This window comes from Oncorhynchus kisutch, linkage group LG11, assembly GCF_002021735.2.
Source record: "Oncorhynchus kisutch isolate 150728-3 linkage group LG11, Okis_V2, whole genome shotgun sequence".
In the NCBI taxonomy this organism is placed as follows: domain Eukaryota; kingdom Metazoa; phylum Chordata; class Actinopteri; order Salmoniformes; family Salmonidae; genus Oncorhynchus; species Oncorhynchus kisutch.
Window position 1 is genome coordinate 90,908,850 of NC_034184.2, and position 19,185 is coordinate 90,928,034.

Genomic DNA, 19,185 nt, shown 5'->3' on the forward strand with positions numbered 1-19,185 from the left:
TAAAATGAATCGCTTACCTTTGATGATCTTTGTATGTTTGTACTCACGAGACTCCCAGTTACACAATAAATGTTTGTTTTGTTCAATAAAGACTCTTTTTATATCCAAAAACTTTTGCTAAAAAAACGTATATCCTTTTGGTTGGCACGTTTTGTTGAGTAATCCACAGGCTCGTGCAGGTCACGACGGGCAGGCGAAAATTCCAAATAGTATCCGTAAAGTTTGTAGAAAGATGTCAAACGTCTTTTATAATCAATCTTCAGGTTGTTTTTACAATAAATAATTGTTAATATTTCAACGGGACGGTAGCCTTTTCAATACAAGAGAGAAAGAAAAGGTCTCGTTCCTGTGTCGCGCGCATGAAGACATCTGGGGACACCATCAGCTATCCACTAACGTGATGTTATCTTTCTCGCTCATTTTTCAGAATAAAAGCCTGAAACTATGTCTAAAGACTGTTCACACCATGTGGAAGCCATGGGGAAATGAATCTGGTTGATATCCCTTTAAATGGAGGATAGGCATGCAATGGAACAGAGAGGTTTCAGAATAACAGCACTTCCTGGTTGGATTTTCCTCTGGTTTTTGCCTGCAAAATCAGTTCTGTTATACTCACAGACAATATTTTGACAATTTTGGAAACTTTAGAGTGTTTTCTATCCTAATCTGCCATATTATATTATATACAGTGGGGCAAAAAAACTATTTAGTCAGCCACCAATTGTGCATGTTCTCCCACTTATATAATAAAAGCCTTACCTTTGAAGATCGTCTTCTGTTGGCACTCCAAAAGGTCCCAGCAACATCACAAATGGTACTTTTGTCCGATAAAGTCCTTCTTTATAACCCCAAAATCTCAGTTTAGCTGGCGCTCTTCATTCAATAATCCACCGGTTTCCCTCTGTCAAAATGCATACAAAATGAATCCCAAACGTTACCAATAAACTTCTCCAAACATGTCAAACAACTTTTATAATCAAACCTCAGCTACCCTAATACGTAAATAAATGATCAAATTTAAGATGGAGAATCGTTTTTGTCTTTACCGGAGATAAACAACAAAGAACGCGCTCTCATCCACGCGCATGGAAACACTACAGCCAAAATGGGAGCCAGTTAGAAAAAATACAACTTCTAGCTCATTTTTCCAAAAACAAGCCTCAAACTCTTTCTAAAGACTGTTGACATCTAGTGGAAGCCCTAGGAACTGCAATCTGGGAGGTTTTTGCCTAATAAACATGACATTTTTGGGGGGTGATGGTTTGTCCTCTGGGTTTCGCCCGCCATATCAGTTCTGTTATACTCACAGACATTATTTTAACGGTTTAGAAACTTTAGAGTGTTTTCTATCCAAATCGACCAATTATATGCATATCCTAGCTTCTGGGCCTTAGTAGCATGCAGTTTAATTTATGCACGCTTTTCATCCGGACGTCAAAATACTGCCCCCTAGCCCAAAGAGGTTAATGTTACTACTTAGCTTCGGCTGGTGTAGGTCCTGACGAACCACGTCCAGATAATTATTTTCACCCCGGACGCTTTGAATTAAAAAAGTTGAGCGAGAGAAAAAATATAAATATAAACAGTCATTAAAAAATAAAAAACGTAAAGTTGACAGGTAGCAAAGTAAGGTTAGCAACAAACCACAACAAACAAGTCTGGTTATCATGTCTCTGATGCTGGGACATATTCAAATAGTAGTCTACTTTACCAGGTACTTTAAACAGCCAGAAGAGGCTACATTTTTGGAAAGTAAAAAAAACTACTGAAATATCACATTTACATACGTTTTCAAACCCTTTACTCAGTTCTTTGTTGAAGCACCTTTGGCAGTGATTACAGCATCAAGTCTTCGGGGGTATGACGCTACAAGCTTGGCACATCTGTATTTGGGGAGTTTCTCCCATAATTATTTGCAGAAAGTCTTAAGCTCTGTCAGGTTGGATGGGTAGTGTTGCTGCACAGCTATTTTCAGGTCTCTCCTGAGATGTTCGATCGGGTTCAAGTCCGGGCTCTGGCTGGGCCACTCGTCCTCAAGCCACTCCTACATTGTCTTGGCTGTGTGCTTAGGGTCGTTGTTCTGTTGGAAGGTGAACCTTCGCCCCAGTCTGAGGTCCTGAACACTCTGGAGCAGGTTTTCATCAAAGATCCCTCCGTTCATCTTTGTCTCAATCCCGTCTAGTCTCCCAGTCCCTGCCGCTGAAAAACATCCCCACAGCATGATGCTGCCACCACCACCATGCTTCACCATAGGGATGGTGCCAGGTTTACTCCAGACGTGACTCTTGGCATTCAGGCCAAATAATTCAATCTTGGTTTCATCAGACCAGAGAATCTTATTTCTCATGGTCTGAGAGTCTTTAGGTGCCTTTTGGCAAACACCAACCGGGCTATCATGTGCCTTTTACTGTGGAGTGGCTTCCGTCTGGCCACTCTACCATAAAGGCCTGATTGGTGGAGTGTTACAGAGATAGCCGTCCTTCTGGAAGGATCTCCCGCCTACACAAAGGAACTCTAGAGCTCTGTCAAAGTGACCATCGGGTTCTTGGTCACCTCCCTGACCAAGGCCCTTCTCCCCCAATTGCTCAGTTTGGCCGGGCGGCCAGATCTAGGAAGAGTCCAGCTCTAGGAAGAGTCCAGATTTAGGAAGAGTCCAGCTGTCTGGCACCAGGAGTTGCCAGACACAATCACCAAGGTGGAACACGGGAGCCTCACTGCAGTGACATCATTGAGGACCTTTAAGGTTGCAGTGACACATCCATAACCTGAGCTGAAACCAGATTGCCTGCCAGAGAATGTACTATAGACATAAAGAAAGCCAGTCAGTTGATTATTGAAAAGTTTTTCCAACACTTTTAATAAACAGGGCAAAATAGAAATAGGGCTGTTTGATCTCCCCCTTTAAATAAAGGATGCACCGTGGCTGCTGTCCAAGCAATGGGGACTTCCCCAGAGAGGAGAAACAGGTTAAAAAGATTGGAGATCGACTTGGCGATGATAGTGGCAGCAACCTTAAAGAAGAAAGGGTCTAAACCATCTGACCCAGATGTTTTTGGGGTCAAGTTTAAGGAGGTCCTTTACTGGTGTGTTCTGTACTGTACTTTACTCAACTCTACTCTGGTGTTCTGTAATGAACTCTACTATACTGTACTGGTGAGTCATGTACCCGACTATACTAAACTATACAGGTGTGTCCTGTCCTGTACATTTAGTGGTACATTTTTCTTTGTGGAATTTGATGTGTGCTTGGGGTTAATTTCATTCTCCAGGAAGAAGCAAACAGGTTTTTGCCTCAAATGTCCTGGTAGTGTGTAAGGTTCATGATGCTGTTGACCTTAAAAAGAAAAGGAGAAATTGCTCCGTTTGGTGCGTCACGTTTGGCTACCCAAAAAAAATGAAAATTCAGTCTTCAAAACGCCGAACTTTTTTCCAAATTAACTCCATAATATCGACTGAAACATGGTAAACGTTGTTTAGAATCAATCCTCAAGGTGTTTTTCACATATCTCTTCATGATATATCGTTCGTTGAAAGCCTCCTCTCTCCTCTCAATCACTGGATGACTGCGTGCAGCTTGTAGATTACGCACCAATTTAGACAAAGGACATTAGTCTCTTATGGCCAATCTTCCAATGATATGCCTACAAATACGTCACAATGCTGCAGACACCTTGGGGAAACGATAGAAAGGGCAGGCTCATTCCCGGCGCATTCACAGCCATATAAGGAGACAATGGAAAACAGAGCTTCAAAAATTCTGCCCATTTCCTGGTTGAAGTTTCATCTTGGTTTCGCCTGTAGCATGAGTTCTGTGGCACTCACAGATAATATCTTTGCAGTTTTGGAAACCTTAGAGTGTTTTCTTTCCAAAGCTGCCAATTATATGCAGTCGAGTATCTTTTCATGACAAAATATTGCGCTTAAAACGGGCATGTTTTTTTATCCATAAATTAAAAGAGCGCCCCCTATATCCAAGAAGTTAACAATGTCTACACTGTATTTCTGATCAATTTGATGTTATTTAAATGCACAAAAAATGCGCTTTTCTTTCAAAAACAAAGACATTTCTAAGTGACCACAAACTTATGACCAGTAGTGTATATGTTACCAGGTGATATGTGATATGTAATAATTTTTTGTGATGTCACCTATATGTTACCAGGTGCTGGGACATGTAATATTACATGTGATGTCACCTATATGTTACCAGGTGCTGGGACATGTAATATTACATGTGATGTCACCTATATGTTACCAGGTGCTGGGACATGTAATATTACATGTGATGTCACCTATATGTTACCAGGTGCTGGGACATGTAATATTACATGTGATGTCACCTATATGTTACCAGGTGCTGGGACATAATTGAGAAGACTGAGATGTTCTGGTGGATCATTAAGACACCAATCCTGGCCTCCATCCTGGTGAGTTGTTCAGCCGCTCCTCAACTTTCAACATTAGCATGAAGGGATTCAACTCCCACTCTGATTCCCTCAGAAGTAGGTGTTATGGTTATTACTGTGGAGAGAAGAGTGTTTAGTAAAGTACAGTACAGAAAACCCCATCAGAGTTTAGCAACAGATCACACCAGTAGAGTTTAGTTGAGTACAGTAGAGACCACACCAGTAGAGTTTAGTTGAGTGCAGTACAGACCACACCAGTAGAGTTTTGTAGAGTACAGAACAGACCACACCAGTAGAGTTTTGTAGAGTACAGAACAGATCACACCAGTAGAGTTTAGTTGAGTACAGTACAGACCACACCAGTAGAGTTTTGTTGAGTACAGTACAGACCACACCAGTAGAGTTTTGTAGAGTACAGAACAGATCACACCAGTAGAGTTTTGTAGAGTACAGAACAGATCACACCAGTAGAGTTTTGTAGAGTACAGAACAGATCACACCTGTAGAGTTTTGTAGAGTACAGAACTAATCACACCAGTAGAGTTTTGTAGAGTACAGAACAGATCACACCAGTAGAGTTTTGTAGAGTACAGAACATATCATACCAGTAGAGTTTTGTAGAGTACAGAACATATCATACCAGTAGAGTTTAGTAAAGTAGAGTACAGTACTGTACAGAACTCACCAGTTTAGTTTAGTTGTTTTTATTAGAGTTTAGAAAAAGTAGAGTACAGAACACTGTAGTAGAGTTTAGTAGAGTTCAGAAAGCACCAGTATGGTTAAGCAGAATAGAGAACACAACACACCAGTAGAGTTTTGCTGTGTTTAGTGGAGAACAGTACAGTACAGAACTCACAGTCGAGATTTGAAGAATACAGTACAGAGCTCATCAGTAGAGTTTAGTAGAGTACAGTACAGACACATCAGTAGAGTTTAGTAGAGTTCAGTACAGAACACCCGAGTAGAGTTTAATTGAGCACAAAACAGAACAACCGAGTACAGTTTAGTAGAGTACAACATAGAATATACCAGTAGAGTTTAGTAGAGTACAAAACAGAACAACCAAGTAGAGTTTAGTAGAGTACAGTACAGAACACAGCATAAGAGTTTAGTAGAGTACAGTACAGAACACACCAGTAGAGTTTAGTAGAGTTCAGTACAGTCCACACCAGTAGAGTTTAGTAGAGTTTATTAGAGTTCAGTAGAGTTTATTGGAGTACAGTACAGATCACACCAGTAGAGTTTAGTAGAGTGCATTAGAGTTCAGTACAGTCCACACCAGTAGAGTTTAGAACAGTACAGTACAGAACACAGGAGTAGAGTTTAGTACAGTACAGTACAGATCACACCAGTAGAGTTTAGTAGAGTTCAGGACAGACCACCTGAGTATATTTTAGTTGAATACAAAACAGAACATCCGAGTAGAGTTTAGTAGAGTACAGTACTGAACACCCGAGTAGACTTTTGTTGAGTACAAAACAGAACACACCAATAGAGTTTAGTAGTGTACAGTACAGATCAAACCAGTAGAGTTTAGCAGAGTACAAAACAGAACACACCAATAGAGTTTAGTAGTGTACAGTACAGATCAAACCAGTAGAGTTTAGTAGAGTACAAAACAGGACACACTAGTAGAGTTTAGTAGAATTCAGTGGACATCACACCAGTAGAGTTTAGTAGAGTACAGGACAGGACACACCTGTATAGTTTAGTATAGTCGGGTACATGACTCACCAGTACAGTATAGTAGAGTTCATTACAGAACACCAGAGTAGAGTTGAGTAAAGTACAGTACAGAACACACCAGTAGAGTTTATTGGAGTTTATTGGAGCACAGTAAATAACCACCAGTAGAGTAGATCACAGAACACACCAGTAGAGTTTATTGGAGTTTATTGGAGCACAGTAAATAACCACCAGTAGAGTAGATCACAGAACACACCAGTAGAGTTTATTGGAGTTTATTGGAGCACAGTAAATAACCACCAGTAGAGTAGATCACAGAACACACCAGTAGAGTTTATTGGAGTTTATTGGAGCACAGTAAATAACCACCAGTAGAGTAGATCACAGAACACACCAGTAGAGTTTATTGGAGTTTATTGGAGCACAGTAAATAACCACCAGTAGAGTAGATCACAGAACACACCAGTAGAGTTTATTGGAGTTTATTGGAGCACAGTAAATAACCACCAGTAGAGTAGATCACAGAACACACCAGTAGAGTTTATTGGAGTTTATTGGAGCACAGTAAATAACCACCAGTAGAGTAGATCACAGAACACACCAGTAGAGTTTATTGGAGTTTATTGGAGCACAGTAAATAACCACCAGTAGAGTAGATCACAGAACACACCAGTAGAGTTTATTGGAGTTTATTGGAGCACAGTAAATAACCACCAGTAGAGTAGATCACAGAACACACCAGTAGAGTTTATTGGAGTTTATTGGAGCACAGTAAATAACCACCAGTAGAGTAGATCACAGAACACACCAGTAGAGTTTATTGGAGTTTATTGGAGCACAGTAAATAACCACCAGTAGAGTAGATCACAGAACACACCAGTAGAGTTTATTGGAGTTTATTGGAGCACAGTAAATAACCACCAGTAGAGTAGATCACAGAACACACCAGTAGAGTTTATTGGAGTTTATTGGAGCACAGTAAATAACCACCAGTAGAGTAGATCACAGAACACACCAGTAGAGTTTATTGGAGTTTATTGGAGCACAGTAAATAACCACCAGTAGAGTAGATCACAGAACACACCAGTAGAGTTTATTGGAGTTTATTGGAGCACAGTAAATAACCACCAGTAGAGTAGATCACAGAACACACCAGTAGAGTTTATTGGAGTTTATTGGAGCACAGTAAATAACCACCAGTAGAGTAGATCACAGAACACACCAGTAGAGTTTATTGGAGTTTATTGGAGCACAGTAAATAACCACCAGTAGAGTAGATCACAGAACACACCAGTAGAGTTTATTGGAGTTTATTGGAGCACAGTAAATAACCACCAGTAGAGTAGATCACAGAACACACCAGTAGAGTTTATTGGAGTTTATTGGAGCACAGTAAATAACCACCAGTAGAGTAGATCACAGAACACACCAGTAGAGTTTTGTAGTGTTTAGTAGAGAACAGTACAGTACAGAACTCAGCAGTAGTGTTCGGTAGAGTACAGTACAGTACTCACCAGTATAGTTTAGTAGAGTAAAATACAGGACACACCAGTAGAGTTTAGTAAAGTACAGAACACCCGAGTACAGAACAGAACTCACTAGTAGAGTTTAGTAGAATACATACCAGTAGAGTTTAGTATGATAGAGTACAGTACAGAACTCAACAGTTGAGTTTAGAAGAGTAGAGTACAGACAAATTCAGTAGTGTTTAGTAGAGTGGAATTCAGAACACACCAATATAATTTATTTATAATTTATTTAGAGTAGAGAACAGACCAAAAGAGTTTGTAGAGTCTACTCTACAGAGTAGAGTAGAGAAGACAAAAGTCCACACAGGGTTCAGTATTATTTAAATATCTCAAAATATCTCTTAATCTCATCCAGATGAACTTCATCCTCTTCATCTGCATCATCAGGATCCTCCGGCAGAAGATCAACTGTCCAGACATTGGAAGGAACGAGTCCAACCAGTACTTGTAAGTAGAGCTCTAGTGTACAACCAGTACTCGTAAGTATGGCTCTATCCAGTACTTGTTAGTATAGATCTAGTTCAACCAGTTCTCGTTAATATGGATCTAACCGGTACTCATTAGTATGTCTCTAGTCTAACCAGTACTCATTAGTATGTCTCTAGTCTAACCAGTACTCATTAGTATGTCTCTAGTCTAACCAGTACTCATTAGTATTTCTCTAGTCTAACCAGTACTCGTTAGCATGCCACTAGATGAAATGGCGCCGGAAGAAATGGCAGCAGTTTTACGGGCGCCCAACCAATTGTGTTATTGTGTGTTTGGTTTTTTTGCGTTATTTATAACTTATTTTGTACATAATGTTTCTGCAACCTCTTACGGCAGAAAAGAGCTTCTGGATATCAGGACAGCGATCACCTTGGAATAGACAAAGATCTTTTTAACAACAAGCAAGACTCACATGATATTCTCCAAACACCCGGCAAGGCCGACATCCCAGTTACTCGCAAGAGGTAGCAACGCAGGTACAGAGGACGAAGAGCCGGATGCCTCATCAGGACCCGGAGAAGGCGAGTAGGAAAGCTGCCGTTACCGTCAATATTACTCGCCAACTTGCAATCATCGGACAATAAACTAGACGAGGTACAATCACGAATATCCTACCAACGGGACATCAAAAACTGTAATATCCTATGTTTTACGGAATCGTGGCTGAATGACGACATGGATATTCAGCTAGTGGGATATCCGCTGCACCGGCAGGATAGAGCAGCACACTAAGATGGGGGGGGGGGGGGGTCTGTCCACACTACTTGCCTAGAGAGTTCTCAGCTATACTTTTCGTGGCTGTTTACCACAAACAGATGCTGACACTAAGACCACTCTAAGCAAAAAGGAAACCACTCATCCAGAGGCAGCGCTCCTAGTGGCTGGAGACTTTAATGCAGGGAAACATAAATCAGTTCTACCAAATCTCTATCAACATGTTAAATGTACAACCAGAGGGAAACATTTTTTAGATCGCCTGTACTCCACACACAGAGACACGAACAAAACTCTCCCTCGGCCTTCATTTGGCAAATCTGACCACATCTCTCTCCTCCTGATTCCTGCTTACAAGCTAAAATTAAATCAGGAAGCACCAGTGACTCGGTCTATAAAAAAAGTGGTCAGATGAAGCAGATGCTACACTACAGGACTGTTTTGCTATCACAGACTGGAACATGTTCCGGGATTCTTCAGATGAGGAGTATACCACATCAGTCACTGGCTTTATCAATAAGTGCATCAAGGATGTCGTCCCCACAGTGACTGTACGTACATACCCCAACCAGAAGCCATGGATTACAGGCAACATTCGCACTGAGCTAAAGGGTAGAGCTGCCACTTTCAACCCAGAAGGTTACAAGAAATGCCGCTATGCTCTGCGACGAACCATCAAACAGGCAAAGCGTCAATACAGGGCTAAGATTGAATCACACTGAATCACACCGGCTCTGACACTCGTCTGATGAGGCAGGGCTTGCAAACTATTACAGACTACAAAGGGAAGCACAGCCGCGAGCTGCCCAGTGACACGAGCCTACCAGATGACCTAAATCCCTTCTATGCTGGCTTCGAGGCAAGCAACACTGAGGCATGCATGAGAGCATCAGCTGTTCCGGACGACTCACACTCTCCGTAGCCGATGTGTTTAAGACCTTTAAACAGGTCAACACACACAAGGCTGCGGGGCCAGACGGATTACCAGGATGTGTGCTCCGGGTATGTGCTGACCAACTGGCAGGTGTCTTCACTGACATTTTCAACATGTCCCTGATTGAGTCTGTAATACCAACATGTTTCAAGCAGACCACCATAGTCCCTGTGCCCAAGAACACAAAGGCAACCTGACTAAATGACTACAGACCCGTAGCACTCACGTCTGTAGCCATGAAGTGCTTTGAAAGGCTGGTAATGGCTCACATCAACACCATTATCCCAGAAACCCTAGACCCACTCCAATTTGCTTACTGCCCAAACAGATCCACAGATGATGCAATCTCTATTGTACTCCACACTGCCCTTTCCCACCTGGACAAAAGGAACACCTATGTGAGAATGCTATTCATTGACTACAGCAAGCTCATCACTAAGCTAAGGAACCTGGGACTAAACACCACCCTCTGCAACTGGATCCTGGACTTCCTGACGGGCCGCCCCCAGGTGGTGAGGGTAGGTAGCAAGACATCTGCCACGCTGATCCTCAACACGGGAGCTCCCCAGGGGTGCGTGCTCAGTCCCCTCCTGTACTCCCTGTTCACCCACGACTGCATGGCCAGGCACGACTCCAACACCATCATTAGGTTTGCAGACGACACAACAGTGGTAGGCCTGATCACCAACAACGGCGAGACAGCCTATAGGGAGGAGGTCAGAGACCTGGCCGGGTGGTGGCAGAATAACAACCTATCCCTCAACGTAACCAAGACTAAGGAGATGATTGTGGACTACAGGAAAAGGAGCACCGAGCACGCCCCCATTCTCATCGACGGGGCTGTAGTGGAGCAGGTTGAGAGCTTCAAGTTCCTTGGTATCCACATCAACAACAAACTAGAATGGTCCAAACACACCAAGACAGTCGTGAAGAGGGCACGACAAAGCCTATTCCCCCTCAGGAAACGAAAAAGATTTGTCATGGGTCTTGAGATCCTCAAAAGGTTCTACAGCTGCAACATTGAGAGCATCCTGACCGGTTGCATCACTGCCTGGTACGGCAATTGCTCGGCCTACGACCGCAAGGCATTTCAGAGGGTAGTGCGTACGGCCCAGTACATCACTGGGGCAAAGCTGCCTGCCATCCAGGACCTCTACACCAGGCGGTGTCAGAGGAAGGCCCTAAATATTGTAAAAGACACCAGCCACCCCAGTCATAGACTGTTCTCTCTACTACCACATGGCAAGCGGTACTGGAGTGCCAAGTCTAGGACAAAAAGGCTTCTCAACAGTTTTTACCCCCAAGCCATAAGACTCCTGAACAGGTAACCAAATGGCGGACTATTTGCATTGTGTTCCCCCCCAACCCCTCTTTTAAGCTGCTGCTACTCTCTGTTTATCATATATGCATAGTCACTTTAACTAAACATTCAACCTCAATTGGGCCGACCAACCAGTGCTCCCGCACATTGGCTAACCAGGCTATCTGCATTGTGTCCCACCACCCGCCAACCCCTCTTATTAACCTACTGCTACTCTCTGTTCATCATATATGCATAGTCACTTTAACCATACCCACATGTACATACTACCTCAATAAGCCTGACTAACAGGTGTCGGTATATAGCCTTGCTACTCTTATTTTGAAATGTATTTTTACTGTTGTTTTATTTCTTTACTTACCTACACACACCTTTTTTCACACTATTGGTCAGAGACTGTAAGTAAGCATTTCACTGTCTACTACACCTGTTGTATTCAGCGCACGTGACAAATAAACTTTTATTTGACTTGACTAGTCCAACCAGTACACGTTAGTATAGCTCAAGTCCAAAAAGTACTCGTTAGTATGGCTCTAACCAGTAATCGTTAGTATAGCTCTAGTCCAACAAGTTTTCATAGTATCTGTCAAGATCAACCAGTACTCCTTAGTAAAGCTCTCACCAGTACTCATTACTATGGCTCTAGTCCAACCAGTACTCGTTAGTATGGCTATAGTCCAACCAGCACTCGTTAGTATGTCTCTACTCTAACCAGTACTAGTTAATATAGCTCTAGTCCAACCAGTAGTCGTTAGTATTGCTCTTGTCCAAACAGTACGCGTTAGTATGAATCTAACCACTACTCGTTAGTATGGCTCTAGTCATACTAACATAAAGGGAAGGTGATCAAGGTGACGATGAAGTCCAGGTGTGCGCAATGATGGGGAGCAGGTGTGCGTAATGATGGGGAGAAGGTGTGCGTAATGATGGGGAGAAGGTGTGCGTAATGATGGTTGCCAGGGCCGGGGGTTAGTAGACCTGCGACGTTGAACAATGGTGAGAGGGAGTGGGATAAGCATGACACATATCACAGTTATTTCAAATATTTTTATATAGCATAATCATTGCCATGAAGAAAAAGACAAGAGTGAAACTAGTAAAACTAATGCTCACTAAAATAAGCTAAGCAGTGGATGGGAGCGCTGCCAGCAGGTTCCACCTTATATATAGCTGTTCTGAGTGTGAGCAACAACCTCTGCTGTTTTCATGCCGCCTCATAACAACACGTACGGAGCATTAAGGCCCCCAGTGGTCGTGTTACCATAAGCAACCACCTCGACTACCAACAAACTCCTCATCAGGAAGCTGATCACGTCAACCAATGCCGACCGACCCCCAGAAACTCAGAACCTCAGAGGCATGGCAAAATGCCTTGACATTATACTGCTGAAATGTAGAGCTCAGCTCCCTGTGATGTAGAGCTCAGCTCTCAGTGGTTTAGTGGCTCAACTCTCTGTGGTTAAGTGGCTCAGCTCTCTGTGGTTTAGTGGCTCAGCTGTCTGTGGTTTAGAGGCTCAGCTCTCTGTGGTTTAGTGGCTCAGCTCTCTGTGGTTTAGTGGTTCAACTCTCTGTGGTTTAGTAGCTCAACTCTCTGTGGTTTAGTAGCTCAACTCTCTGTGGTTAAGTGGCTCAACTCTGTGGTTTAGTAGCTCAACTCTCTGTGGTTAAGGGTCTCAACTCACTGTGGTTTAGTAGCTCAACTCTCTGTGGTTTCGTAGCTCAACTCTCTGTGGTTAAGGTGCTCAACTCTCTGTGGTTTAGTGGCTCAGCTGTCTGTGGTTTAGAGGCTCAGCTCTCTCTGGTTTAGTGGCTCAGCTCTCTGTGGTTTAGTGGCTCAGCTGTCTGTGGTTTAGAGGCTCAGCTCTCTCTGGTAGGGGCTCAGCTGTCTGTGGTTTAGAGGCTAAACTCTCTCTGGTTTAGTGGCTCAGCTGTCTGTGGTTTAGAGGCTCAACTCTCTGTGGTTTAGAGCTCAACTCTCTGTGGTTTAGAGCTCAGTTCTCTGTGGTTTAGAGCTCAACTCTCTGTGGTTTAGAGCTCAACTCTGTGGTTTAGAGCTCAGTTCTCTGTGGTTTAGAGCTCAACTCTGTGGTTTAGAGCTCAGTTCTCTGTGGTTTAGAGCTCAGTTCTCTGTGGTTTAGAGCTCAACTCTCTGTGGTTTAGAGCTCAGTTCTCTGTGGTTTAGAGCTCAGTTCTCTGTGGTTTAGAGCTCAACTCTCTGTTTTAGAGCTCAGTTCTCTGTGGTTAGAGCTCAACTCTCTGTGGTTTAGAGCTCAGTTCTCTGTGGTTTAGAGCTCAGCTTTCTGTGGCTACTTTTCTTGATATTCTCTTGTTCTGTGTAGAAGGATGAATGAGACTGATTAACAACTAGGTCCTAGTCATAAAGCTACTTGAAGTTCTCTTGATGTGTAAAAGGATGAATGAGATTGTTGAATAACTAGGTCCTAGTCATAAAGCTACTTGAAGTTCTCTTGATGTGTAAAAGGATGAATGAGATTGTTGAATAACTAGGTCCTAGTCATAAAGCTACTTGAAGTTCTCTTGATGTGTAAAAGGATGAATGAGATTGTTGAATAACTAGGTCCTAGTCATAAAGTTACTTCTTGAGTTTCTGTTCTCTTTGTTGTTATGTGTAGGAGGCTGGCCAAGTCCACCCTGCTGCTGATCCCTCTTTTTGGGATCAACTTCATCGTGTTTGCCTTCATCCCAGAGCAGGTGAACACAGAGCAACGGCTGGTCTTCGACCTCATACTGGGATCATTCCAGGTATGGAACCACTAGGGTTGCAAAATTCAGCTAACTTTCCCCTCAAAATGTTTTTAATTTCCACGGTTTCTCCCAAGATTGAACCAACTCTTCAGGTGTAGTATAGATGTAGTATAGGTATAGTATTGATGCAGTATAGGTGCAGTATAGATGTAGCATAGGCACAGTATAGGTGCAGTATCGGTGTAGTATAAATGACGTATAAGTGTAGTATAGATGCAGTATAGGTGTAGTATAAGTGTAGTATAGATGTAGTATAGACAAAGTATACGTATAGTAGGTATAGTATACGTGCAGTATAGGTGTAGTATCGGTGCAGTATAGGTGTAGTATAGGGGGCTTTTGGGACTCAGTTTAACAGTGAGACTTTACAGTCAGAGATTAACAGTCAGAGACAGTTCATTCAGGTTCCGTGATTAGTTACTCTCGGCAGCCAACACACTCATGGGAGGGATGCTTTTTAAACACTATGGCAGGACTCCAGGCACAATGGACTGGTAATTCAGACCCATTGTTCCTGTTTTAAACACTGGCTGTGGTTGGTCTGGTCTATCTGTATAATGAGGAGAGAGAGGGAGCAGCCAGACCTGGCAGCATTGTAGCAGCTTGACTTTAGCTGAGAAACCTCCTCCAGCTTGTTCCTCTTATCTTGTCAATATGACTTCCTTGTCTTCTCTCAGTTTTCCCTCTAGGCCACAGACATGTAATCCTGTTCTGTAAATGAACCAATGCTATGTATTCATGCCAGCAGTAGCTCTGTACTCAGTACTTTAATATAGGCACAATCATGTATTCCATAGAATCACCTTGATGCATTACATTTCAGTCATTTAGCAGATGCTCTTCTCCAGAGTGATTTAGAGGCGCGATTAGGGTTAATGGCTTTGCTCAACGGCACATCGACAGATTTCTCACCTAGTCGGCTCTGGGATACGAACCAGCAACCTTTAGGTTACTGGCCCAACCAACCTCTTAACCACTAGGCTACCTGCCTTGTATTGTTATGAACAACAGAATAACAGGGTACACTGGGTTCATGTAACAGACTCTGCTCTCCCCAGGGTGACTATAACAGACAGCTAATGCTCTTTCTGTTCTTCCTTTCCCTAGGGATTTGCGGTTGCTGTTCTCTACTGCTTCTTAAACGGAGAGGTAAGAGCCACCCTGACGTTCACACACTACTGTTATAAACACACTGCACCTGCTTAACACCGAGTTGACACCCTGAGCTTACATGAAGCAGGATTAGGGTTAGGAGGGCAGTGTGTTTAAGGCCCAGTTTTTCAAAAGTGATCTATCTGGATTTCGCCTATTGGATTGAATGCATAGAAATAGATCGGAAGTCAAAGATCTGTCAGTTATATTCATTCTATTTCTATGCATTATTGTCCTGTTTTGCGGTTGAGTGCTGCAAGGAAAGACCTAGTTAAGCTGCAGCTGGCCCAAAACAGAGCAACACGTTCTACTCTTCATTGTAATCAGAGGGCTGATATAAATACTATGCTGCCAGTCTCTCTTGGCTCAGAGTTGAGGAGAGACTGACTGCATCACTTCTTATTTTTATAAGAAACATGTTAAAGAATGTTAAATCCAAAATTGTTTGCATAGTCAATTTACATACCCCACCAGACATGCCACCAGGGGTCTTTTCACAGTCCACAAATCCAGAACAAATTCAAGAAAGTGTACAGTATAATATAGAGCCATCATTACATGGAACTCCCATCTCATATTGCTCTGCGGTCTCTCCCTCTGTGGTCTTGTCCTCTGCGGTCTCTTCCTCTGCTGTCTCGTCCTCTGCGGTCTCGTCCTCTTTCGTCTATCCCTCTGCGGTCTCGTCCTCTGTGGTCTCGTCCTCTTTCGTCTATCCCTCTGTGGTCTCGTCCTCTGCGGTCTCGTCCTCTGCGGCCTCGTCCTCTGCGGCCTCGTCCTCTGCAGTCTCGTCCTCTGCGGCCTCGTCCTCTGCGGCCTCGTCCTCTGCGGTCTCGTCCTCTGCGGTCTCGTCCTCTGCAGTCTCTTCCTCTGCGGTCTCGTCCTCTGCGGTCTCTTCCTCTGCGGTCTCATCCTCTGCGGTCTCTTCCTCTGCGGTCTCTTCCTCTGCGGTCTCGTCCTCTGCGGTCTCTTCCTCTGCGGTCTCTTCCTCTGCGGTCTCTTCCTCTGCGGTCTCTTCCTCTGCGGTCTCGTCCTCGGCGGTCTCCTCCTCTGCGGTCTCTTCCTCTGCGGTCTCGTCCTCTGCGGTCTCTTCCTCTACGGTCTCTTCCTCTGCGGTCTCGTCCTCTGCGGTCTCGTCCTCTGCGGTCTCGTCCTCTGCGGTCTCTTCCTCTGCGGTCTCGTCCTCTGCGGTCTCTTCCTCTGCTGTCTCGTCCTCTGCGGTCTCGTCCTCTTTCGTCTATCCCTCTGCGGTCTCGTCCTCTGCGGTCTCGTCCTCTTTCGTCTATCCCTCTGTGGTCTTGTCCCCTGCGGTCTCGTCCTCTGCGGCCTCGTCCTCTGCGGCCTCGTCCTCTGCAGTCTCGTCCTCTGCGGCCTCGTCCTCTGCGGCCTCGTCCTCTGCGGTCTCGTCCTCTGCGGTCTCGTCCTCTGCGGTCTCTTCCTCTGCGGTCTCATCCTCTGCGGTCTCTTCCTCTGCGGTCTCTTCCTCTGCGGTCTCGTCCTCTGCGGTCTCTTCCTCTGCGGCCTCTTCCTCTGCGGTCTCTTCCTCTGCGGTCTCGTCCTCTGCGGTCTCTTCCTCTGCGGCCTCTTCCTCTGCGGTCTTGTCCTCTGCGGCCTCTTCCTCTGCGGTCTCTTCCTCTGCGGTCTCTTCCTCTGCAGTGTTGTCCTCTGTGGTCTCTTCCTCGGCAGCCTCTTCCTCTGCCGTCTCTTCCTCTTTGGTGTTGTTTGGGACAGATTAGAGACAATAGCCCAGTGTAGACCTGGGACAGATTAGAGACAATAGCCCAGTGTAGACCTGGGACAGATTAGAGACAATAGCCCAGTGTAGACCTGGGACAGATTAGAGACAATAGCCCAGTGTAGACCTGGGACAGATTAGAGACAATAGCCCAGTGTAGACCTGGGACAGATTAGAGACAATAGCCCAGTGTAGACCTGTGACAGATTAGAGACAATAGCCCAGTGTAGACCTGGGACAGATTAGAGACAATAGCCCAGTGTAGACCTGGGACAGATTAGAGACAATAGCCCAGTGTAGACCTGGGACAGATTAGAGACAATAGCCCAGTGTAGACCTGGGACATCTTTTCCTGACAAAATATCCTGTTTAAAACGGGATTTTTTTTTTTTCAAAAAATGACAATACTGCCCCTAGAGGGGTCTAATTAGCTGTTCAGGAGTTCTATAGCTTGGGGGTAGAAGCTGTTAAGAAGCCTTTTGGACCAAGACTTGGCACTCCGGCACTGTATGCCGTGCGGTAGCAGAGTGAACAGTCTATGACTAGGGTCTATGACTAGTCTATGACTAGGACAATTTTTAAGACCTTCCTGACACTGTCTGGTATAGAGGTCCTGGATGGCAGGAAACTTGGCCCAAGTGATATACTGGGCCGTACGCACTACCTCTGTAGTACCTTGTGGTCGGAGGCCGAGCAGTTGCCATTCCAGGCAGTGATGCAACCAGTCAGGATGCTCTCGATGGTGCAGCTGTAGAACCTTTTGAGGATCTGAGGACCCATGTCAAATATTTTCAGTCTGCTGGGGGGGAATAGGCTTTGTCATACCCTCTTAATGACTGTATTGGTGTGCTTGGACCATGTCAGTTTGTTGGTGATGTGGTTACCAAGGAACTTGAAGCTCTCAACCTGCTCCACTGCAGCCTCGTCGATGAGAATGGGGGCGTGCTCGGTCCTCCTTTTCCATGTAGTCCACAATCACCTCCTTTGTATTGATCACGTTGAGGGAGAGGTTGTTGTCCTGGCACCACACAGCCAAGTCTCTGACCTCCTTCCTATAGGCTGTCTCATCGTTGAGGGAGAGGTTGTTGTCCTGGCACCACACTGCCAAGTCTCTGACCTCCTTCCTATAGGCTCATCGTTGAGAGAGAGGTTGTTGTCCTGGCACCACACAGCCAAGTCTCTGACCTCCTCCCTATAGGCTCATCGTTGAGGGAGAGGTTGTTGTCCTGGCACCACACAGCCAAGTCTCTGACCTCCTTCCTATAGGCTGTCTCATCGTTGAGGGAGAGGTTGTTGTCCTGGCACCACACAGCCAAGTCTCTGACCTCCTCCCTATAGGCTGTCTCATCGTTGAGGGAGAGGTTGTTGTCCTGGCACCACACTGCCAAGTCTCTGACCTCCTTCCTATAGGCTGTCTCATCGTTGAGGGAGAGGTTGTTGTCCTGGCACCACACTGCCAAGTCTCTGACCTCCTTCCTATAGGCTGTCTCATCGTTGAGGGAGAGGTTGTTGTCCTGGCACCACACTGCCAAGTCTCTGACCTCCTTCCTATAGGCTGTCTCATCGTTGAGGGAGAGGTTGTTGTCCTGGCACCACACAGCCAAGTCTCTGACCTCCTTCCTATAGGCTGTCTCATCGTTGAGGGAGAGGTTGTTGTCCTGGCACCACACAGCCAAGTCTCTGACCTCCTTCCTATAGTCTCATCGTTGAGGGAGAGGTTGTTGTCCTGGCACCACACTGCCAAGTCTCTGACCTCCTTCCTATAGGCTGTCTCATCGTTGAGGGAGAGGTTGTTGTCCTGGCACCACACAGCCAAGTCTCTGACCTCCTTCCTATAGGCTGTCTCATCGTTGAGGGAGAGGTTGTTGTCCTGGCACCACACGGCTCTGACCTCCTTCCTATAGGCTCATCGTTGTTGATGACAACTGTTGTGTCATCAGCAAACTTGGCTATGCATATTCATGAGGGTCCATAGCTTAGTGATGAGCTTTGAGGACACTATGGTGTTGAACGCTGAGCTGTAATCAATGAATAGCATTCTCACATAGTTGTTCCTTTTGTCCAGATGGGAAAGGGCAGTGTGGAGTGCAATAGAGATTGCAACATCTGTGGATCTGTCAGGGCAGTATGTGAATTGGAGTGGGTCTAGGGTTTCTGGGATAATGGTGTTAATGTGAGATATTACCAGCCTTTCAAAGCACTTCATGGCTACGGACATGAGTGCTACGGGTTTGTAGTCATTTTATTTTACCTTTATTTAACCAGGCAAGTCAGTTAAGAACTCATTCTTATTTTCAATGACGCCCTACGAACAGTGGGTTAACTGCCTGTTCAGGGGCAGAACGAGGGTTTGCAACCTTCCGGTTACTAGTCCAACGCTCTAACCACTAGGCTACCCTGCCTCCCCAAGGGTTTTTGGGGACAGGGACTATGGAGGTCTGCTTGAAACATGTTGG

At 44.8% G+C, this 19,185-nt stretch overlaps 1 protein-coding gene across 1 annotated transcript in view; it reads left to right on the forward strand.

Moving 5' to 3' along the window:
• vipr1b (vasoactive intestinal peptide receptor 1b) overlaps positions 1-19,185 on the forward strand; it is a 207,728-nt gene that overhangs the window by 187,555 nt on the left and 988 nt on the right. Inside the window, exons 8-11 of the mRNA XM_031836478.1 lie at positions 4,355-4,427; positions 7,977-8,068; positions 13,713-13,842; positions 14,953-14,994. Of these exons, the coding sequence (XP_031692338.1) occupies positions 4,355-4,427; positions 7,977-8,068; positions 13,713-13,842; positions 14,953-14,994 (337 nt within the window). The remainder of the gene's footprint in view (positions 1-4,354; positions 4,428-7,976; positions 8,069-13,712; positions 13,843-14,952; positions 14,995-19,185) is intronic.